Below are 24,337 nucleotides of genomic sequence, written 5' to 3'. Positions count from 1 at the left end.
AAAAGTTACGAGGCTAATACCTGGGATGGTATCTTTCCAAGAGGAGTTTGGACAGTTAGATTTGTATCGTTGGCAATTTAGAAGAGTGGAATGATGTAGAATCATGAGGGGCCTTGATAAAGTGAATGTGGAGAGATGATGCCATAGATGCTGCCTGACCTGTGTGTTTGCTGTGGAAAGATGATTCCTCTTGTGAGAGAATGCGGAAATGAGCGTCATTATTTTGAAAATGAGTTGCCCAAATTGTTATCCACTTAAGATAGATAAGACTGTATTTTCTGAGGATTAAGAGTACTGGAAACTGTCTTCCTGAAAAGTTGTTGGGGGTATAATAATACTTTGAAGGAACTGGGTTCTTAATAAGCAGGGTGTGAAATGTTCCTGTGGATAGACAAAAATGCAGAGTTCTTAGACTTGCATGGAAAATTTCCATGATGATGGCCCTCAAAAGAAATTTGTATTCATTTCCATCTGCTCAACCCTTCCTCATAAGACATCCCCCTGTGTTAGAATCAACCCCTGAACTGCTTCCAGGTGTAAATATGGTTTTGTAAAAGTGATGGGACAACCCTATGGGTTGTCTTCAGAACTGTTGTAAGACTTTCCTATGTTTGTCACCTTAATTACTGATATACTTGTTTGTATGCTGCTTTCATGCAGTCTTGTGTCTGAGGACAGCAATGTTTACCTTTTTACTGAAACAATAGTCTTATTTGTTTTCTTGTTATTTAATATGGATAGCCTGAAAATTTCCCTCATTATATTTCAGTTAACTAATTACTTACTTCATGCAATTTATATCCCATTATTTCTCCATCAGACCTTCTCAGCAAATTTAGTTGCATCATGCCAACCTGAAAGCAGCCCATTATTTTTCATGTCCAATTCTCTGCCCACGTTAACACAATGCTCCATGTTGTAAGCTCTTGTTTTCTACTGTAATCTTTTGTGGTCCTTTAGTGAATACTTTTTGGAAATCTGAGCACACATCTGTAGTTTTATCTTTACCCACCTTGTTGTTAACATCTTTAAAAGTTTTTATTAATTTGTCATGAACTCCTTCCCTTTGATTAAAAAAACACTTAGACCCTGCTTCATTATTTGGATTTTATAAATGTACTGTTATGACTTGTTTTATGATGAACTCCAGCTATTCCACAAATGAGTTGCTTGGCTAAATAGTTTATAATTTATTGCTACTTGGTCCAATCTTGAACAGGGTGTTGCATTGTTTTCCAAGATGGTTACAGAATCTCCAAGTGGTTTTGGAAGATCTGTTATCCAGTGCATCGTAAATCAGCAAGTCATCATACTCCGAGGACTTGCAAATTAGAAGTAACCCATTCTGCCTCAAAGCCTGTTCCTTCTCTTAAGTTGACCATTACTGACCTGCTTGTAACTTAATTATGTATCTCCCTTTTTCTCTCTGCCACAGAAATCTCTTGCCACTTGTATCAATTTACCTCTGTCTTAATACACTAAAGACTCCGCTACTTCCAAACTAGAAATTCTGTTGATGCTGGAAATTTTGACCAACACGTACAAAATGCTGGAGGGATTCAGCGAGTCAGGCAGCAGCTATGGAGGGAAATAAACAATCAGTGATTTGGGCTGAGTCCCTTCATCTGAAAGGGAACAGGAGCCAGAATAAGAAGCTGAGAGGGAAAGATGCATGAGTGGGGGGAGGGTAAGTCATAAGAAGCTGAGAGTGGACAGGTGGAGGATGTAAAGGACTGAAGAAAAAACTGCAGAATGGGGACATCGTCAGGCATAGCTACATGTTTCAATTTAACTTCCCATTCTCCTTCTGACATGTCTCTCCATAGCCATCTCCACTGTCACAGTAAGAAGGTTGGAGGAGCATTACCTCATATTCTCTCTGGGTAGCCTCCAACCTTATGGCATGAACATCATTTTCCCTAACTTCTGGTAAATACTTCCCCTCCCCCTTCTCTCTTTTTTAAATCCCTTTTTGGTTCCTCTTCAATCTTTCTCATACTCTCATCTGCCAATCACATCCCTCCGATTGTTTTCCTTCCCTTTGTCCTTGTCTATTAGATTTCTCCTTCTGCCATTTATCTCTTCCACCTATGACATGCCAGCTTGTGCCCCCCCCCCCACACCTTAATCTGGCTTCCTCCCTTTCTGTGACCTGATATCAAGTTTTTAATTATAGTTTCTAACATTTTCCTAACAACAGCTGTGAAACCAACTGGCCTGTAGTTTCCTACCTTATTTCCTCGAAGGAGGGAGGAGGTGGGAGTTATATTTGCTGTTTTCAAATCTAATGGAGTCCCATCTGTAGCAAGATAATATTGAGAGTGTGAAGTCATCACATCAATCATCTTGTAAGAATCAAGGATAAAGTACATATTGTCAGTGTCCTGCATTGACACTTCACTGGGTTCACTTCCCTGATGGTGCAAAATTTTTGATTCCTTCCCAATCCCACTTTCAGTTCTAAGTAACTTCTGAAATATTACTTGATTCTCTATTATGGAAACTGAAATATGTCTTCTGCCATCACCATTTTTATTCAGTACGAATTTTTTGGCCTGTACACACTTGTACAAAAGTATACTTAATACTTTTTTTAATCAGGATGGTGCATTGATTGTAATAGTTACCTTCAGCAAAAATCCCTTTTACTTGGAATATTCTCCTTAAAAGTGTGTCATTGCATCTTGACTCTCTTTGCAGGTCCTGAACTTACCTGTTAGTTAACTTTGCTTTCATGCCCTCAAAATTGCCCCTGTTTAATTCTGCCTCTAGTCCCATCAGATTGCTTTATAATTTTTCCCAAGTACTTGTTTTAAGATTCTTCTTTTAGTATGCCTTCTGATTATTTTCCTGGAAAGAATTTAATGACTTGCATCTTAAAGATCAATGGAAAATAGATTCAAATTTCACATGTAATTTTGATTTTGAATAGTGTGATGAACTGTATATTAATAGTTCTGATAAAGTATGATTAATATCTTGTTGATTTCTTGTTGATTACAGAAGAATTAGTATTTAGCACTAGGAACAAAATGGCCTAATAACTATAATCAACCACTGCAAATGATCTCTTCTGGGTGTAGATGTTTGTTTTTGTACAGCTGTAGTTTTGAATGCTTGATCTAAGCAGCTTTACCATAAGTACAATGGAAATCTCACACTTGGATCAATCTGTACATGAAAATGCTGTTGTCTAATTTTTAACAGGCAAAGTTGTAACTAAGGAAAAAATTCAAGAGGCGAAAGAGCTCTACAGAGAACATTTTCAACATGACGTTTTTAATGAGAGTGGCTGGAATTATATCCTTGAGGTGGGTGATTCAAGAATGTCAAGAAACTATTTTGCTTCAGCAACCTTTCAACTGTTAATTCACTGTTCCACTTTCACCTTCCCCACCACACACACCTTTACTTCAAATCATTTAATTATTGCTAGGATTCTACAGTTGCATTATTCTACACACGAGCCTTGGTAAACATCCTGGACTCTTTGGTGAAATTAAACTTAAAAACATTTATCTTCCATTCCTGGATAATCTTTCTTGAAAAGCTGTTGGGCTCAAAGGTATTTAAATATTTTGGCTCATCATACTGTGTACATTTTTAAATTGGCTGCTGAAGTCACAGTTACTGTCTTTATTTAGTTATGGGTTATTTGCCCAGAATTGGTGCCTTTGCTGATTTCCATGGATGAAAATACTATATTTGTGCATGTTGTTTTTCAGCAGCTTTTATATAGGCACTTAATGTTGTTTTTGAGACCATAAGGCAGAGGAGCAGAATTTGGCCATTTGGCCAATTGAGTCCGCTCTGCCATTTCATCATGGCTACTTTATTATGAACCCCATTCTCAGTCCTTGAATTTTGAGACTAGACAGCACTCTGGTCCTATACTTTCCCTATAGTGGAAACATCCTCTCAGTGTCCATTATCTTTAGGCATTTCAATATTTGGTAGGTCTCAATGAGATCACTCTCATTCTTCTAAACTCCAGCAAACACAGGCCCCAGAACCATCAAATGCTCCTCGTACATTAACCCTTCTCATTCCTGGAATCACTCTTGTGATTCTCCACTGGACTCTCTACAGTGCCAGCACATCCTTTCTTAGATAAGTGACCCAATAGTACCCCAAATGTAATCTGACCAGTGCTTTATGAAATCTCAGTTTTACATCCTTGTTTTTGTATTCTAATCTTCTCAAAATGAATGCTAACATTGCATTTCCCTTCCTTACTTCTGACTCGACCTTCAAGTTAACTTTTTGGAAATCCTGCACTTGGGCTCCCAAGTCCCTTGTACCTCTGATCTCTGAATTTGCTCCCCAATTAGAGAATAGACTTTGCCTTTATTCCTTCTACCAAAGCATGTGACCATAAACATCCCTGCACTGTATGCCACTTCTTTGCCCCTTCTCCCAAACTACCCAAGTCCTTCTGCAGACTCCCTGCTTTTTCAATACTACTTGTTCCACTTATCTTTATACCATCCACAAATTTGGCCACAAAGCCATCAATTTGTCATCCAGGTCATTAACATATAAAGTGAAAAGAAGTGATCCCAGCAGAATACTGATGGTCACCAGCAATAAAATCTAAAAAAGCCCCCTCTTTATTCCCACTCTTTGCTTTCTGCCAGTCAGCCAGTCTTCTATCCATGCTAGTATCTTTCCTGTAATACTATGGTCTCTCATTAAGCAGCCTCGTGTGTGGCAGCTTGTAAAGGCCTTCTGAAAATCCAAATAAACATCATTCTCTGACTCTTCTCGGTCTGTCATGTCTGTTATTTCCTCAAAGAATTCCAACATATTTGTCAGGTAAAGTTTTTCCTTGAGGAAACCATGCTGACTTTGGCCTACTTTATCATGTGCTTTCAAGTATCTGGAAACCTCATCCTTAATATTGGTTCAAATATCTTACCACAAATGCCATATTTAAGTTTGCTGATGACACCTCTGTCATTTGCTGAATTAAAGGTGGTGACAAATCAGCATATAGAAAGGAAGCTTACTCAAGCTCGCTCAATGTCAGCAAAGCCAAAAAGCTGATTATTGACCACAGGAGGAGGAAACCAAAGGTCCATGAGCCAGTCCTCATCAGATGATCAGAGATGGAGAGGATCAGCAACTTTAAATTCCTGGTGTTATCATTTCAGAGAATCTGTCCTGGGCCAAGCACGCAAGTGCCATTACAAAGAAAGCATGGCAGCATCTCAACTTTCTTAGAGGTTTGCAAAGATTTGACATGTCATCTAAAACTTTAACAAACTTTTAAAGGTATGCAGTGGAGAGTATACTGACTGGTTGTATCATAACCTGGTGGGGAGTACCCTTGAACAGAAAAGCCTACAAGTAGTGGATATAGCCTAGTCCATCATGGGTACAGCCCTCCCCACCATTGAACACATCTACAAGGGTCAGTATTATAGGAAGGCAACATCAATCATCAAGTACCCTCATCATCCGGCTTATGCTCTCTTCGCTCTTCTGCCGTCAGGAAGGAGATGCAGGATCCTTAGGACCAGTACCACCAGGTTTTAGGAACAGTTATTACCCCTTAACCATCAAGCTCTTGAGCCACAGGGGATAGCTTCACTCAGCTCCACTCACCCCATCACTGAACTGATTCTACAACCTATGAACTCACTTCCAAGGACTCTTATCTTGTGTTCTGGATTTGATTTGATTTTTATTTATTTATTTATTTATTTATGTTGTATTTTCTTTTTGTATTTGCACAGTCTCCTGTCTTTTGCATATTGATTGTTTATCTTGTGTGCAGATATTCATTGATTCCATGGTATTTCTTTGTATTCACTGCAAATGCCTGCAAGAAAATGAATCCCAGGGCTTTATATGGTGACATATATGTACTTTGAAATGAAGTCGGGCTAACTGGTCTATTGCCCTTATACAGTGCAATGACATTTGCAAATTTCCAGTCCTCTGGAACCATTTCAGAGTCTAGCAATTCTTGATTGATCACTATTAATACCTCTACCATCTCTTCAACAACCAATGTTTGGAATTTGCCCTGCTAGGGGTAAAAAAAAATTACTCTTGTTCCGAGACAAGTGTCAAGGAATGGACTTTAACATGGAAATTTCTTAATTTGTCAAAACAAATGTGTTCAAGGGGAAGTGAATTAGGTTATAATTGGTGAAAAGGGAAGCAATTAGATTCTTAGAATGTACTCTGTCAGTTACGTAAGACTGATTTACTTGTCAATAAAAGGAAGACTTGCGCTTCGTGATCTGGAATGTTCCAAATGTATTTGGGTCATAAAAACAGATGTGCTCGTTAACTAATTTTTCAATTTATGACACTGGGATATTACAAAAGTGGACAGTTTGTGCCAGTCAACTAACAACTTTCCCATCTCATGCTATCTTCCAGCACAAGCACTGTAGTCTTACAAATCTGTACTCTTCAAGTACACATCCAATTATTTTTAAATGTAGGTTGAGGAGGGGAGAAACGTTACAGTTCTGCCATGCTCTTTCTGGGTGAAAAAACAAAATTCTTGATTTCCTCTTAGTGTTACTAGATACTTTAAACCTATTTCCTCTGGTTTCGACCTTTGCATAATTTATACATCTTCACCAAAATTCCTCAGTCTCCCTTTTAGCTCAAGCATATACTTCCCTGTTTTTAACTTCTAATTCTCTTCTGCACCATCCAATGTAGTTGCATTCCTTCTGTAATGAGCCTGGAATTGCATGGTACACAAGCTGTTAGTTAGCTTAACTGACTTGTGGTAATTTCTCAGCTGATAAGCAATTAATTTGTCACTTTAATTTCTTTATTCTGTTTGTTCTGCCATAACTAGAACTAGAGGACATAGCCTCAAGAGTCAGGAGAGTAGATTTAGTACAGAGGTGAGGAGGAACTGCTTTTCCCAGAGAGTGGTGAATCTGTGGAATTCTCTGCCCAATGAAGCAGTGGAGGCTACCTCAGTAAATATATTTAAGACAAGGTTGGCTAGATTTTTGCATAGTAGGGGAATTGAGGGTTATGGGGAAAAGATAGGTAGGTGGAGATGAGTCCATGGCCAGATCAGCCATGATCTTATTGAATGATGGAACAGGTTCGATGGGCCAGATGGCCTACTCCTGTTCCTATTTCTTATGTTTTTATAAGGATTGTCAGCTATACAGTTAAAGGTTCCTTGGTTCTTTCACACCATTCAGTATATAAGAAATGGCAGAATATTCTTTAGCTTTATTGCATCTCCTAAAATATGTTATCCCATAATCAAAATTAAATTTCAATTTCTTCTCTCCTGACAAACTGGAGACAATTTGCATCTTTCAGCGGGATTCTGGCATTACTAAGCTGGTGATGTGGATCTTTTATTCAGCTGAGAGGACAACTGGAATCATAAATTTAAAAACATTTTGTCAGTCTATATTTTATGCTCAGCTCTGAAACACAACCTTTCTGACTTTAGGGAAGAGTGCTACGAATTGAGCCACTACTGATAACTGAAAAGAACTTACTGAAATGGTTTAAAATTACTCGTTCTTGTGCATTATAGTTTTGAGCTGTTTATTCTTTTGGCTTCTTGCAAAATCTTATTGAAGTCATTTGAGGGATATATATATTAGCCAGGACACCTAGCCCTCAGGTACTGACATCTGCTAGGTTCAACTTGGGGATTCGATGGGACATCAGTTCAATATCTAATCTAAAAGTAAGTACACAGTATAGCATTAAAGCTATGGACGCGTTTAGAATGTTACATGCAGTGATTAGTATCCATCGTCATTGTTGTTTTCACAGAATTTCTAGCACAGGCATAGAATGTAAACAATGTATTAACGTCAAGGAGTATGAGTAATAGAAGCAGATGTAGTCTGCTATTTCTCTGCACTCCACCATTCAGAATCATGAGTTTATCACACCTTTCCTGCTGAAATACCATAATTCTTTGATTGCCTTTTAATATCAAAACATCAACAATCAGATGGTATGTCTTCTTGGATAGAGAATTCCAAATATTCATTGTCTTCTGAGTTAGAAGGGTTTTTCTCATCTTTGTTTTAAATGGCCGGTCCCCATATTGTGAGACTTGTCACTGGTTCTTGATACCCCAGCTTGGGGAAATAGCATTTCACATATGCCACTTTGAACTCCATAAAAACTTTGTAATTTAATTCTACAAAGAAAAAAGACTTTTAGCCCAACTCATTCATGCTGATCAAGGCGCCCATCTAACCTTGTCCCATTTGCCTGCAGTTGGCCCATGTCCCTCTAAACTGGGGAGTTCCCAACCTTTTTTATGCCATGAATCCCTGCCATTAACCAAGAGGTCCGTGGATCAGGGGTTGGGAACCCCTGATATAAACCTTTCCAACCTATGCCTGCAAGTCTGGAGAAAATAGGCTGAATTTACCTAATCCCTTGTGGCAACCTCATCATCAATCTGGTGAACCATTGCTGTACTCTTGTTTCAAGTGTTTCCTTCCTCAAACAGTGTACTTGCATCCTCTGGTCAGAAGGCAACATACTGTTTTGCTGTCTTTAATTGCCTGTGGCATGTGCATTATAACTTGCAGGGATTTGTGTGCTTGATACCTAGGTGTCGCTGCACCATCACCTTTGGATCATTTTGCTTCCCAAAATAGATTTTTTTTTGAAATCTTCAGTGAACGCAATTCTTGCAATATAGAGAAGTGCTTTCGAGGGTGGTTGGTAGATGATGATTTTGTGTTGCATAAGAGACTTGCTAAATCATCAATGATATTGGGGAAAATATTTTTAAAAGGGGAAACAATGTTTTAATAACATTGAAGAGGGAGGTTGGGGTGTTGCAAAGTTTGGCAGAAATGCGTATTTGAGGAAGCTGAATTGCACTGGTGTCCAAAGAGAATATTGGTGCCTGCAATGGGAAAGAAAGTTTGATCATTGGGGATTTACTGCAGTTAACAAATCTGGTAACTTAGAGTAGAAGAAGCTGAGGAAGTTTTTAAACCACAGCTTTCTTTTTCCTCTCGTGTCCAGGCAAATTTCCAAACTATTTTGTTTTAATTTTGGTTGTTGCTTTTTTTGCTCAGTAAATGGAATGAATGATGTTGCTGATGGGGGTGGGGGGTTTGTATTTCACTTTTGAATGTATATAGCCAGCATTTTTCATCGTTTTTCCCATAGTGTATTAAAATGTACTAGATTTGGATTTTAATTAAAAATGCTGTTATCTTGTTTTTTGGTTACGATTTTCCATTACAGAAACATGATGGTCACCTTCCAATAGAGATCAAGGCTGTACCTGAAGGAAGTGTCATTCCACGGGGAAATGTTCTCTTTACGGTTGAAAATACAGATCCTGAGTGTTATTGGTTAACTAATTGGGTTGAGGTATGTATGCAGTTTTTGTTGTTTTGGGCTGAAAAACATTTGCAGCTTCCAGATTTTTGTAGACGTTCCCTTAATTCCCATAATAGTTTGCACACCAAATATTCTTTTGTGAAGTGAACTTGTATTTTCTTTTTGGTTTCTAGACTTGCCTTGTTCAAACTTGGTATCCAATTTCTGTAGCTACTAATTCCAGAGAGCAGAAGAAAATTTTGGCCAAGTATTTAATGCAGACTGCTGGTAATTTGGATAGACTAGAATATAAGCTTCATGACTTTGGCTATCGAGGTGTTTCCTCTCAAGAGGTAAGACATTTATTTTTCTAAAAGAATTGGAACTGAATAATTAGAGACTTAGCCAAGAGATCAGCCAGATGAACAAATTGCTTGAAGTTTTAAATTCATTAAAGTTATTTCCATTTTGCATTCATTACCAAAGGGTGAATTGTGGTGCCATGGATTTAGGAATTGTTACGTAGGTGTGAAGCAAGAATGATAGAATAGTGTGGTTAAATGTTTTTACTGAATCACATTCTTGTTCTAAGGGTCAAGATATCAGTAGGGCACAAGATTTTAAGGAGAAACATAGTTAGGATAAGACTCATGGCAAATTAACTTCCTTGCTCATGCTGATTGTTAACACAGGGTACATGAGACTCCAGATTACTTTCAATTAATTGAATTTAAATTTATTTATTTAAAGTTAAACTATACTGATATTATTGCTTTTTAAATACGAATTTACGTAGCAGAACTATTTGATCCTGCTCTGCCATACAGTAAAGATCATTGCTGATGATGAACTTCATGCCAACATCTTGTCCCCATATTTCTTGATTCGCAAAACATCCAGGAATGTCTTGATCATTAAATCAGGTGAAAATTGAGTGCAATTAAATGCTAAGCTACCTCCTCACTCTGAGGTGAAGAATTACAAATATTCAGAGTCTCTTTGTATGAAGAAATTTTTCCTTGATTCAGACCTAAATGCACTCTTTCTTTGGAAGCAATGGCCCGTAGTCAAGATAACTGGGCAAAGGTCACGTCCTCCTTGGATCTGCCATTCTGAGCTTCCAAGAATTTCTGGACATTTCAATGAGGTTGCTGCAGATTCTGTATACTAGAAAGTAGAGACCGAGTGTATTCTACCTGTCCTCGTATGACAGGCCCACTATCTCAGGAGCCGTTCTTCTGAATCTTATGCTACAATATCTCAATGACAACTATCCCCTTAGATAAGGTGCTCAAAATTGCTTGTTACACTGAGGACCAACATAAGAGTATTAAGACATTTTTGATATTATATTCAAATCTTCTTGCAATAAAGGTTAACATAACCATTTTATTTGTTGCACATGTGATTATTGCACAAGGACATACAGAATTCTTTAAACATCAAAATTCCCAACTCACTGTTTAAAGCAAGTGTTATATCTTGTATGCTTCGGTACGTTCGCCCAGGTTTCATAATGTAAGTTCTCCTTTTAGACGGCAGGAATAGGGGCATCTGCTCATCTAGTAAACTTCAAAGGAACTGATACGGTTGCAGGAATCACAGTGATCAAGAAGTATTATGGAACAAAGGACTCCATGCCAGGCTTTTCAGTGCCAGCAGCAGAACACAGGTAGATACCTGGATAATTAAACTTACTTTTGTACAATAAATGTTTTATAATGTGTTGTGAAGGAAATTTGACTTTGAAACTGCATCTGTGGGGAAAGATTACTTATTAATCTATATATTATTGATCTAACTGAATATTCATATTTGTGGACATCGCTTTATCACTTGAATCTTGAAACAATACTTGTACTCTAGCCAAGTTGTTATATTTAGTTGTTTTGAAACTCGATTTATTTTGAATTTTCATTTATGTTCAAATTTCAAATCTCACTCCTATCCTTCAGAGTAGAAATGCGTTCTTACAGATGTAAGAAAAAGTTTGTGACCCTTTTGCAGTTACCTGGTTTTCTTCATTAATTACTCATAAAATGTGTTCTGATCTTCATCTAAGTCACAATAATAGATGAACACAATCTGCCTAAACTAATAGCACACAAACAGTTGTAATTCTCATCAGTACTCAGTACACCATGTAAACAATCACAGTCTAAGTTCAATAAAGTATATGAACCTCTGGGGTAATGCCTTCTAAAAAAAGCTGCTTGGAGTCAGATGTTCCAATCAATTAGGTGAGTTGTAGGGGTGCCCTGCCCTATAAAAAAGACACATTAAAGTCAGGGTACTGACAGAGCGTGCTTTTGGAAAGATGTTTATGTGCAAAATGCCTTGATGAAAACAACTTTCAGAGGACCTTAAGAGATGAAAAAGAATCCAAGGGTAACAGCAAAAGACCTGCAGAAATCTCTGGAACTTGCTAAAGTCTCTGTTCATGTCTCCGCTATAAGAAAAACATTGAGCAAGAATGGTGTTCATGGAAGGGCACCACAGAGGAAACCACTGCTCTCCAAAAAAACATTGCTGCACATCTCAAGTTTGCACAAGACCACTTGGATGTTTCACAATGCTTCTGGGACAATGTTCTATGGACAGATGAGACAAAAGTTGAACTTTTGGCAGAATTGCTCTCCATTTTGTTTGGAGGAAAGGGGGCACTGTACACTTACACCAAAACCTCATCCCAGCTGTGAAGTATGTTGGATGAATCATCGTGGTTTGGGGCTGCTTTGCTGCCTGAGGGCCTGGGCAGCTTGCCATCATTGAGGGAACAATGAATTCAAAATTGTATCAAGACATTTTACAGGAGAAAGTGAAGGTAGCTGTCCATCACCTGAAGCTTAATTGAAGTTGAATGACACAACAAGGCAATGATCCGAAACACAAGAGTAAATTAACAACAGAATGGTTTAAGAAGAAGAAAATTTGTGTTTTGGAATGCCCAGGTCAGAGTCCAGATCTTAACCCAATTGAGATGCTGTTGCATGACCTGAAGAAGGCTATTCATGCAAGGTATCCTAGAAATATTGAAAAAAACTGAAACAGTTTTGTCAAAAGGAATGGTCTTTAAAATTCCTCCTTGCTGTTGTGCAAATCCTTTCAGCAGCTACAGGAAACATTTGGTGGAGGCTATTGTTGCTAAAGGAGGTTCTACCAGTTATTAAATACAAGGGTTTACATGCTTTTTCCAGCCTGGACTGTGAATGATTAAACAATGTTTTCAATTAAGACGTGAAAAGTATAATTTTTATGTTATTAGTTTAGGCAGATTGTGTTTGTCAATTAATGTGACTTAGGTGAAGATTAGGCCACATTTTATGAGTAATTAATGCAGAAAGCCAGGTAATTGCAAAGGGTTCTCAAACTTTTTCTTGCAACAGTAATTACTCCCTTTGAGATTTACATTGAGAGCTTCTAAGAATATTATTGTATAGGTTTTATATTCTCCATGTTGTGTAAACTTCAATTATGGTACCAATCTCAGCAACAGTCTGTTTAAGAAATTGATGTTTTGATCATTTTTTATCACTTGCTCTTTATTTTAAAAACTCTTGTCAGTTTATCCAATGAAGTTCTTTTGGATTATAATTTAGTTCCTTGCTTTCACATAATTTGTTTGTACTATTGGGTCATCCTCTTCCTGCATGTGTTGTGAAGAGCTAAATTTTTAGTACCTTTGTTGCATTTAAAATATCTGTAAGCACTTGACAAATAATGAAGTGTTCCTAAATCACAGCCCAACTGTTATGTAGAGAACTTGGCAGATAATTTATGCCCAGTAAGTTCTCATAAGCACCACCAAAAGTAGTGTGATAATGACCAAATGATCTGCAAGTAACGTTGAATCGAGGTAAAAATACCAGGTAACAGGAATAAATGGTGCCCGATGATTTTTTTTTTCCTGTGTTCATTTGAGAGCATAAAATAATCAACCTTAGATAAAATTGAATGAGATCAACGTGACGCCTCATCAAAAAGGCAACCTCATTACACAGTGGTAGTATTGATACTTGAGGTTAAATCTCTGGAGCAGAGTTTGAATGTGTTAGATTCTGACGGGCTAACTATTACCAACTGAATCAAAACATAACTGAAAATAGCTGTTGCCTAGACCTTATATGTTCCATGTGTCATCATTTTGAGGATTTCCTTTTTAACCTAATGGGGAAAAAACAAGAGAAGTAAAAGCCATATTTACTAACAAGTAATTCTGACAAAAAAGTAATTAGCTGTGCTCAGGAATTATTTTTTAATTTGTATTCTGAAGCCATGGCTACATTTAGGCTATTTTGTTTTTGTTTATATGTAATAAAATTTATTTTAGTTATAGGTGTTTTATGGTTATCAGTTTACAGTTGTATACCTGTTTATCATTTCGGTTGCTTCTTGAATAGTTTCTATATTTCCTTTCTATGAGCAGTACAATTACAGCATGGGGAAAAGACTGTGAAAAAGATGCCTTTGAACACATAATGAAGAAGTTTTCTACTGTGCCTGTATCAATTGTCAGTGACAGTTATGATATATATAATGCTTGTGAAAAAATCTGGGGTGAGGACTTAAGAGGTTTGATAGAAGGAAGGAGTCCTGAAGCTCCACTCATTATTCGGCCAGATTCAGGAAATCCACTTGATACAGTTTTACAGGTAACTTGTTTCTCTTCTTAGAATATAGTTTCTAGTTTAGAGGTGTTTGAATGATTTGAATATCTCCTAAAAAAAAAAAATTGTACTAAAATTACAAAGCATACGTCAGAAATATATAAGAAAAATTGGGAAGGGCACATTAAATACATCTATGTGGGAACTGAAATGGTAAAATAAAACATTTTATATGGAAAACTCTGATAATCTGGCACCTTGGGATTTTGTTAGTTCTGGACTGGCATATTTTCAGGACTATTGGATATTAATCCAAATAATACACAAACAATTTTTTTTCTGCATCATTTGTGCATGGTGTACGGTAATACAAATTTTCAAAGTGAATCCCAAGTAATTTAAAGGGAGTGCAAAATATACAAGTGCTCTGGACCGTGGTTCTACTGGCACCCCATCCATGTTCATGATTCCTAGTGCTTCAGGCTCACACCTAGCTTATCTGGATCTGGCTGCCCTGCTTGCCCTCTAGATCTCTGCCTCACATTCTGTATTAATAAGTGAACCAAATGCCAGATCATGAGAATTTCTGACTATTGGGAGAGTATTAGAATTTTATTGTAGTTTGTTTTTAGAAATATAGTTTATATATTTCATTTTATAAGAATTTTATTTAATCTTGGTTGTTTTAGCTGACAAGGTTCCACTTGCTGTTTGACTAGTTCCAATTGCACCTGAAACTGCTTTTTTAAAATAAGTTTCTGTAAGCAGACTGCTGTTTGGTATGCTCTAGAAATGAAACAGAAAGCAGATCAGAACTCAATCTACTAAACAGTTTTTTTTTGAGTAACAAAATGCTTCATAACACAAGCATTTCAGTTTAAGGTGTGAGTATTCAAAGTAAAGTGAAGCTAGATCATGACTGGTTGTGTAAGGATTTCCTGTACTGTCAAATTCTGCATTTACAGGGACATTTGAGCTACACAGCATGGAAATAGACCCTTCTATCAACTCATTCATGCTGACTAAGTTGCCCAAATGATCTAGTCCCCTTTACCTGTTTTATGGCCTGTATTCCTCTAAATCTTCCGCATCCGTGCAATTCCCAAATGCCTCTTAAATGTCATTGTATCTGCCTCTGCTACTTTCTCTGGCAGCTCATTTCCCATATCCACTACTGTCTGTGTGGAAACAAATTCCCTTCAGGTTCTTTCTTAAATCATTCCCCTCGCTTTAAACCTATGCTTCTAATTTTGGACTCCCCTGCTCTCGAGTTAAAGATTTTGTCTATTCATCTTGTGTAAGACCATAAGACATAAGAGCTGAATAAGGCCATTCAGCCCGGCGAGTCTGCTCCGCCATTCCATCATGGTTGATCCTGGATTCCACTCCACTCCGTACATCTGCCTTTTCGCCATAACCTTTGATGCCCTGACCAATCAAGAAACTATCAATTCTTGCTTTAAATATACCCACAGTCTTGGCCTTCACAGCTGTCTGTGGCAGAGCATTCCATAGAATCATAACTTTCTAGATTAAAAAAAATTCCTCCTTCCCTCTGTTCTAAAGGGTCACTTCTCAATTTTGAGGCTGTTCCCTCTAATTTTGGACACCCCCACCACAGGAAACATCCTCTCCACATCACCTTATCTAGTCCTTTCAACATTCAGTAGGTTTCAGTGAGATTCCCCACATTCTCATAAATTCCAGTGAATACAGGGCCAAAGCTGCCAAGTGCTCCTCATATGTTGACACCTTCATTTCAGGAACCATCCTCATGAACCTCCTCTGGACTCTCTCCAATGCCAACACATCCTTTCTATGAGATATGGGTGGCCAAAACTGTTGACGATTCTCCAAGTGTAGCCTGACTAGTGTCTTATAAAGGTTCAGCGTGATTTCCTTGTTTTTATTCTATTCCCCTTGAAATAAATGTCAACATAGCATTTGTCATCTTTACCACAAACTCCACCTCTAAATTAACCTTCTGGGAGTCTTGCACGAGGACTTCCAAGTCCCTCTGTACCTCTGATGTTTGAATTTTCTCCCTATTTAAATAATTACACTTTTTTTTCCTTTTACCTAAATGCATTATAATACATTTCCCAACACTGAATTCATACATTTACCACACTTTTTGCCCATTCTTTCAACTGATCTAAGTCCTTCTGCAATCACATTTCTTCCTCAGCATTACCTCCACCTATCTTCATATCATCTGCAGACTTTACCACAAAGCCATCATTTCCATAATCTAATTCACTGGCAAACAATTTGAATAGTAGTGGTCCCAATACTGACCCCTGAGGAACACCACTAGTCACTGACAGCCAATCAGAAAAGGCCCCCTTTATTCCCACTCACTGTTTCCTGCCTGCCAGCCATTCCTCTATCCATGCCTGTATCTTTCCTGTTCTGGCATGGGATTTTATCTTGTTAAGCAGCCTCGTGTGGCATCTTATCAAACACCTTCTGAAAATCGAGGTAAATGACATCCACCACCTCTCCTTTGTCCGCCCTGCTTGTCACTTCCTCGAAGAATTCTTAACAGATTTGTCAGGCAAGATTTCCCTTTACTGAAACCATGCTGACTTTGACTTATTTTGTCATTAGTCTCCAAGTACTCTGAAACCTCATCCTTAATAATAGATCCCAACACTTTCCCAACTACTGAGGTTAGGCTAACAGGCCAATACTTCCCTTTCCTTTGCCTTCCTTTCATCTTAAGAGTGGAGTGACATTTGCAATTTCCAGCCATCTGGGACCATGCCAGAATCAAGTGATTCTTGAAAGATCATAACCAATGCATCTGCTGTCTCCTCAGCAACCTCTTTCAGAACTTTGGGATGTAGTCCATCTGGTCCCCCTTACTTGTCCACCATAAGACCTTTCAGTTTGCCTTGCACTTTTCCCCTTTGTAATAGCAATGACATTCACAACTGCTCCCTGATGCTCTCAGACTTTTGGCACACTGCTAGTGTCTTCCACAGTGAAGACTGATGCAAAGTACTATTAAGTTCAACCACTATTTCTTTGTCCCCCATTACTACATCATCAGCATCATTTTCCAGTGGTCCAATATCAATTCTCGCCTCCCTTTTCCTCCTTCATATAACTGAAAATAACTTTTGGTATGCTGCTTCATATTATTGGCTAGTTTGCCCTCATATTTCATTGTTTCCTTTCTTCTGGCTTTTCTAGTTATCTTTTGTTGGATTTTTAAAAAGTTCCTAATCATCCAACTTCCCACCCACTTTTGCTACATTAGATGCTCCTTCCTTGGCTTTTATGCAGTCCTTAATTTCTCTTGTCAGCCACGGTTGCCTTCCCCTGCCATTTGAGAACAACTTTTTTTGTGGGACATATCTATCCTGCACCTTGTGAGCTATTCCCAGAAACTTCAGTCACCATCCACTTTGCCATCATCCCTGCTAGTATCCCCCTCCAATCCTCCTGGGCGAGCTCCTCTGTAATTCCCTTTATTCCATTGCGATACTGATACAAATTTCAGTATGAATTCAATCATATTATGATCACTGCCTCCTAAGGGTTCTTTTACCTTAAGCTCCCTAATAAAATCTGGGTTATTACACAACTCCCTGACTAAGGTGGCTTTTCCCCAAGTAGACTCAAGCACAAGCTGCTCTAAAAAGCCATCTCGTAGGCATTCAACAAATTCCCCCTGTTGCGATCTGACACCAACCGATTTTCACAATCCCGTTGCATATTGAAGTGCCCCATTACAAATGTGATGTAACACTTAGTACATGCCCATTCCAGCTCCCTGTGCAATTTCAATCCCACAGCTTGGCTACTGTTTGGCTATAACTAGTAAACCTGCCTACAATGATATTGGTACCCATCGGATTCAAGTGTAACCTGTTACTTTTATACAGGTCACACCTGCCCCAGAAGAGGTCTCAATGGTCCGGAAATGTGAATTTCTGCCCCCACTTCAATTCTTGCCTCTTGTGGTTTTATAAGCTTCTACAAATTAACCCCTCCCCAGCCTCAAGGGAGAAATTCTAGCCATTCCAGCTTCTGCTAAGATCCTAAGCCCTCTAGACCTAGTAACCTCCTTGTGTATTTTTTTGCACCGACTTATTAATGTGCTTCCTATAGCAGGGTGCTCAGAACTGCATTTAATACTCCAGGTGTGGCCATAACAACCTCTTGTATGACTGTAAGAATGAGACTTAAGATTTATAAGAACTCGAATATTGAAATAGTCAATTTATTTAAAGAGGAAACTGAATTGATATTTGAGCTATATCCTTCCATTGACACATGAGACCAGAGATGAGTAAGATTAAGTGCTGATTGCAATTGCTCATTCCTGATTTTTAAAATAAACAAAATTCTTTTTCAGAAAAGATGATAAAACAAACTGAATAAACTGCAGAGATACTTGTAATGAGCAGCGTAATGGAACTGATTATTGGGAACAAAATTAAGGATTAAAATTAATATTTTTATCAGATGGGCATAGCAGATTCTGCTGTACTATATTGCTTTTTTGCATATTAATTCAATGGATATGGCTTAACAATTCGATATTGGGTGCTCTGTGCATAAAGTCCTAATTAAGTCTTGTACTAAAAGTTTCTTTGCAAGCTTAAAGCCTCAGTTATCATGGTGTTAAAGAATTAACTGAAAGGGATTAGAAAGAGAATGTTGGCTGGGCGACTGCATTCAACATGATACTCAGAAATCTGCAGCAAGGATTCCTTTGAGTTACATCAAAGTAAATTTGCAGGTATTAAGTGATTATTTAAAATTTAGGAAAGCAACTGATGAACTAGAGAATTGGATTCCAATCTCCAGAATCAACTGTCATATGCACTCTTGAAGTAAGAGGCAATTAGGGATAGTTTTGCCTTGTTGTAAACCCACAAGAGCTTTCTGAACTCAATAGAAAATTGTTTGAATCTTCTGGATTTGTTCCTGAAGTTTGCATTTGTGTAATTCAATACTGGTATCTGCTTTTCACATGCATGTTCTCAATTCCCTTAAAGTAAATTGTTTAAATGGTTGTCTTTTATAGAATTATCAAAATCTTAAATTGTTTGATCAACAGGTTCTTGAAATTCTTGGGAGGAAATTTCCACCAATCGAAAACTCTAAAGGCTATAAAGTATTTCCACCATTCTTGAGGGTCATTCAGGGAGATGGTGTGGATATCAACACTTTACAAGAGGTAATAGTGGTTAGTCCAGAAAAGTAGTCACTTGTACCTATTTCTTCTTTCCTGAGTGCTGTTTGTAACTAGAACTGTTTGTAAGTCAGAAATGAACAAAAATAGTTTGTGGGAGAGGATCACAGAATTAGTTCTGACAGAAGAGCAGCTGCCAACCAGCTTTACTGACTCCATGAGCAAGTCTGCTCAGTGCTCGCTGCTCTGCTGGGTTCAATATTAGCCCCTAATTATTGAACTTGGTGATGGTGGGGCACTCGGAAGTACCCCATTCTCCTCCACCCCTACCAAAGTGCGAACAGCCCCCAACATCTAACAGCCTTTTAAATCGCACTGTCGTAACTTCTTCCATTACCACCTCTGGCAGCCTGTTCCAGGCATATACTACCCTTTTTTTTAAAAGAAAAGACACTTGCTCTCAAACTTCCTCCTCTCACCTTTAATGCTTGTCTTCTAGTACTTCTTTTACCCTGTGCATTTCAAAATGTTATAAACCTTTATCAGAACTGCCCTAGGCCTCCAATACTCTAGAGAAAACAACTTCTGCACCCTTTCCAAAGCTTTCACATTCTTCCTGTAATGGGGTGACCAAAATGGCACACAATGCCAGAATTGCACATAATTGTGCAAAATAAAAATCAAGTCAGATTTAGAAATTAATTGACCTGATAGCGATTGCCAACTCAAATTATTTAATATCCTTTACAAGTGGAAGCATTTTTCACTTTCCTATTCAAGAAAGGCTCTGTCTGAAATCGTTAAATTCAAAATTTTATTCCAAATCATGCATGTGCTTAGATAGAAGATAGGGTGCTGTTCCTCGGGCTTGAATTGGGTATTAATGGAGTAATGTAGAAACTAAAAGCACAGAGGTCAAGGTGGACTGGGATGGAGAATTGAAGTGACGGAAAACTGGAAGCCTGTGGTCATATTTGAAGACTAATGACAACATTCTGCATTTGTTTTCTTTGATACAGATGTGATGGCATTGTATCATTGCCATTTTAATTGTTCATTATACAAAGTTTGTTATTGTTCATTGCAAGAGCATGTGAGTACAAGTGTAAAGACTTGTTGCTCCGTTTATTCAGAACCCTGGAGAAACTACATAAGAATCTTGAGCAAAGTCTAGTCTCCCTAATGATGAAAGGTTATACAGTAGATTCTGGTTAATTGGGACAGAAGAATTCTGCAGAACAGTTTCTAACTATTGTCAGTCACGTGCACTTCTGTGGCTGTTAGACACTTTACCATGGTTAGAATGAACAGTTTTTAAATAGCATCAGTTCCATGTTTTTGTATTCAGAAGGCAGTTATATTTGTCACTAATAGTTGGTAAGAAATAAGCAGTAAGACAATTTCAGAACTGCCAGATTTGGTAGATGCAGTTGTTGAAAGCATTGTGTTACGTACCCCGTAACTGGGTTGCCAAACCAGCAGAAATGGATCACTCAGTTGGAGTCTGGATTACTAGAACTAAGAAAGTTTTATTAAAGAAACAAGCAACACAGTAATCGAAAGGATAATAAATGCAACAGTTCAGCAATGATAAACACACATGTGCACAGAATTAAGATAACAGCATCAATCAAGCTCTATCGTTGTCTAGGGGTAAATGACCAATTTCAAAGTGACACAAAGTTCAGTCCAATTTAGTTCAGTTCGCAGTAATCGTTGCCATGGCAATGGACAATGTGGGGGGAGGGAGAGAGAGAACGAGAATGACTGATCATTCAGAACGGCTTCCACTCACAGTCCTGCGATATTGCTCACAAGCAGCTTTCCTTGTGATGTCACCTGAGGTCACCGACTGTGACCCCTCCTCCAGATGCGGTCGATCCTCTGCAGTGAACCCGGCACCCAAGTGAGGGTGGACACACACCGGGTTCCCGCTGATCGTACCTTTCCACCCTGTGCGTTTAAGGCTGATCCCTCGATCAGCCGTCCAAGAGCTTCCAACCGACTCGTGAGAGGTGCACCGCTTCCAGGGTCTCGTTACCTCGAGTGTCATGTGTGTCCTGCCATAGCGAACCTGTGCCTTTTTATCCCCCTGCTGGGGTATCACCTGTCCATCACTTCAAACAGTTCAGGGTTCAAAGGGGGAGCCGCTCTAGACAATACCCAGACTGATGGCTCCTTCTTTAACATCTCCAAATGCTGCTTCATTGTTCCTTATCTCTCCCTCCCCTGAGGACAGGTGGCAGACCACTGCTGATGCCACTGGTGCAAGCCCAGGCCAGCAAACATCTTAATTTATGTGTATTCTCGTCACAATTGTATGAAGGTGGGTCCGTTATTTGTGCTAGATGTCTGCGCTGAATGTTTTCATTTACGGTTAATCAAAAGAATGGCAGTGTACACTGAATTAATTTCTATGTTAATAACTATTAGGAACCAATACAGTTTTATGGTACTGTTATTAGTATTAAAATGTTTTAATTTGTTCTGTATCTATACCTTTTAAACTGTTTCCATGAAACTTCAGCTAATTGGAGCAGTTGCTAATTGAGACAATGTACTGGTCCTGATTTGTCCCAATTAACTGGAATCTACAATATTTACAAGATTGGCCCTTGGCATGTTGAGTTTGTTATAAGCAGAGAGATTAAGCAGACAGGACCTAAGCTTTTTGAAGCTTGATGAAAGGTAACCTCATTGAAATATACAGGATTCTTCTTAAAGGGCTAGATTATTAGAGTGAATGGCAACAAGTTTACTCTACTGGAGTGAACAGAGGTGTTCTGCAATCAGGTCACCCAATAAGGTGTTTATTATTCAGGAAGGAGTTAAGAAGAAAAATTTTCTCACAGTGAGTAATGAATTCTCTATCTTGGGAGAATTATGGAGATTCAGTGGCTGGGTATTTTCAAATATTTAGGAATTAGGCAACTGGTGTTAGTTCAGGAAAATGAACTGGGGAGATTTGATAGAGCTATACAAAATTGAGCCTATAGGTGCAGTTGATGCAATCAAAAGTTAGGCTGGGCGAGACTATCACTAGAGGTCGTAAGTCAAGTTTGAAAGGTGAAATACTTGAGGGGTAACTTCACTTAGGGTGGTGCAAGTGTGGAATGAGCTGCCAGTAGGAATGGTGGATGGGGTTCAATTTCAACATTTTTAAGAGAAGTTTGGATAAATACATGGCTGGGAGGAGAATGGAAGGCAATGGTCTGGGTGCAGGTCAACTCGGCAGAATAATTTGGTATGGATTAGATGGGCTGAAAGGCCTGTTTCTGTGCTGTAATGCTCAGACTATCTGATCTGCAGGATTCCCTCTACCTACACCCACCCACACACACACACCCCCAGCAGCTGCTGTATTACAACACCTTGTTTTCCTCTCCTTTGTCCATGCTTGTCTTTCCCGCAGTGCATCTCCTATAAACAATATTGCAACACGTATTCACACCACTGGCATTTGTCACTTAACCACCTTGGTCTTTATCTTACAAAAAAGGTTCTCTTTGTTCTGTCTACTCTTCTCTGCAGCTTCAAACATCAGGTATCTTGATCATCACTAGCATTTTCTGTTTTTATTTCATTTTCTAGCATTTATCTTTGGAGGTTGAATGTAAAATATCACATATGAACAGACTTGTGTAAATTATAGTATCTGTATTCCTAGATTTATTTAACCCTTGCTCTGTACAGTAATTATGCAATTAAAGTAAATTCTGTTGATCATTCTTTTGAATAAAGTTGCATCAGACCAATAAGATTACTTGGGGGGGTGAGGGAGTAAAAGATTATCCTCTTCTGGTTTTCTGGAAAACATAGAAAACATCTTAAATGGACTAAACATTAAGATGAGATATTTAAATTTGTTCATGTGGAAAGGTATAGGAAATGTCCATTCAGAGTGCTGCATCAAGTGAGGAGAGGACTACATCAAACAAGCAGACTAAATCACTCCTAATTTTTATAGGGATGATTGGAAGGTTACAATCTGATAAAATTATAAAATGGCAGAGAAACTGTTGGCTGAAAGACTTGGCTTTAATGTCTGTAGAGATGTTTATGTTCAGAGGAAAATTTAATGAATGGATTTCTTGTGAGATACTACATCAGGAAGCAGAATATAAGAAATTTTTAAGAAACCAAATTGATGTAGCTTTTACCCTGTATGTCTGAGTCAATAAGCCACATATTGTACTGTCCCTCTGTAAATGGGTAACAGTGGCATGTTTTGTTTTTCAGATTGTACAAGGAATGAAAGAACATAAATGGAGCATTGAAAACATTGCCTTTGGATCGGGTGGAGCTTTGCTGCAGAAGATAACAAGAGATCTTTTGAATTGTTCTTTTAAATGCAGTTATGTGGTGACCAATGGTCTCGGGGTATGTTACGTTATATGTTATATTTTTTTCTTTGACTAGAGAAACTTGGGCTTGATATCCGATAAGTTTGGCTCGATTCCAAAAAAAAACAAAAAGCAAGCTGCTGCTGAATTAAATTTGATAAGGGGAGGGAGGGAGGAAAGGGGATCGTCAGAGCCCAGTGTCAGGCATTTTTCATTCCTTACAAGGCGCACCTCTCCTCATACAGACATAGAGAAATGTGTGGTTAAGTGCCTTGCTCAAGGACAGAACACCTTGCCTCAGCTAAGGCTTGAACTGGCGACCTTCAGATCACTAGACGACCACCTTTGAAAAATTTGATAAACAACCTTTTAAATGCAGGATTGATGTTCATTATGTGTACTTGCACAGTTGATAATTTCTAATATAACAGTGCATTATAAAACACTGGAAATCAGTTTACAGTCATGTTGCACAATCTTAAAAGAGTATAACTGCAATCATAGAATGTCTGAGAAGCATCCAATGAACACCAGTGTAGCGAAGCAGTTAGTATGAAGCTATTACAGCTCGGGGTGTCGGAGTTTGAAGTTCAGTTCTGGCCTTCTCTCTGAGGAATTGCTGTACGCCCTCGCTGTGGAATAAGTGAGCTTTCCCCAGGTGCTCTAGTTTCCTCCCACATTCCAAAGACATGCTGGGTAGATTAATTGGTCATTATAAATTGTTGCATGATTGGGTTAGGGTGAAATCAGGGTCGCTCGGGGGTTCCTGGGGCAGTGCAGCTGCAAGGGCCTGTTCCATGTTGTATCTCTAAGTAAATAAATATGCACTCTTGATTGTAGTTAAAATCATTCTTGTATAACATTTAATAACCTCTTCAAAGCCAGCTTCTAAATATCTTTTGAAAGAATTTAAGAACTCTTGAGCTTGGTGAAAT

The 24,337-nt window shown here is 38.4% G+C and overlaps 1 protein-coding gene across 1 annotated transcript in view; it reads left to right on the top strand.

Moving 5' to 3' along the window:
• Positions 1 to 24,337, top strand: part of nampt1 (nicotinamide phosphoribosyltransferase 1) — a 47,519-nt gene that overhangs the window by 13,747 nt on the left and 9,435 nt on the right. Inside the window, exons 3-9 of the mRNA XM_063058191.1 lie at positions 3,208 to 3,311; positions 9,226 to 9,354; positions 9,498 to 9,656; positions 10,839 to 10,975; positions 13,730 to 13,955; positions 18,985 to 19,104; positions 23,299 to 23,439. Of these exons, the coding sequence (XP_062914261.1) occupies positions 3,208 to 3,311; positions 9,226 to 9,354; positions 9,498 to 9,656; positions 10,839 to 10,975; positions 13,730 to 13,955; positions 18,985 to 19,104; positions 23,299 to 23,439 (1,016 nt within the window). The remainder of the gene's footprint in view (positions 1 to 3,207; positions 3,312 to 9,225; positions 9,355 to 9,497; positions 9,657 to 10,838; positions 10,976 to 13,729; positions 13,956 to 18,984; positions 19,105 to 23,298; positions 23,440 to 24,337) is intronic.

This window comes from Mobula hypostoma, chromosome 9 (genome assembly GCF_963921235.1).
Source record: "Mobula hypostoma chromosome 9, sMobHyp1.1, whole genome shotgun sequence".
NCBI classification, from domain to species: domain Eukaryota; kingdom Metazoa; phylum Chordata; class Chondrichthyes; order Myliobatiformes; family Myliobatidae; genus Mobula; species Mobula hypostoma.
The sequence above is the reverse complement of the archived record's forward strand: the minus strand, read 5'-3'. Positions and strand labels throughout refer to the sequence as shown.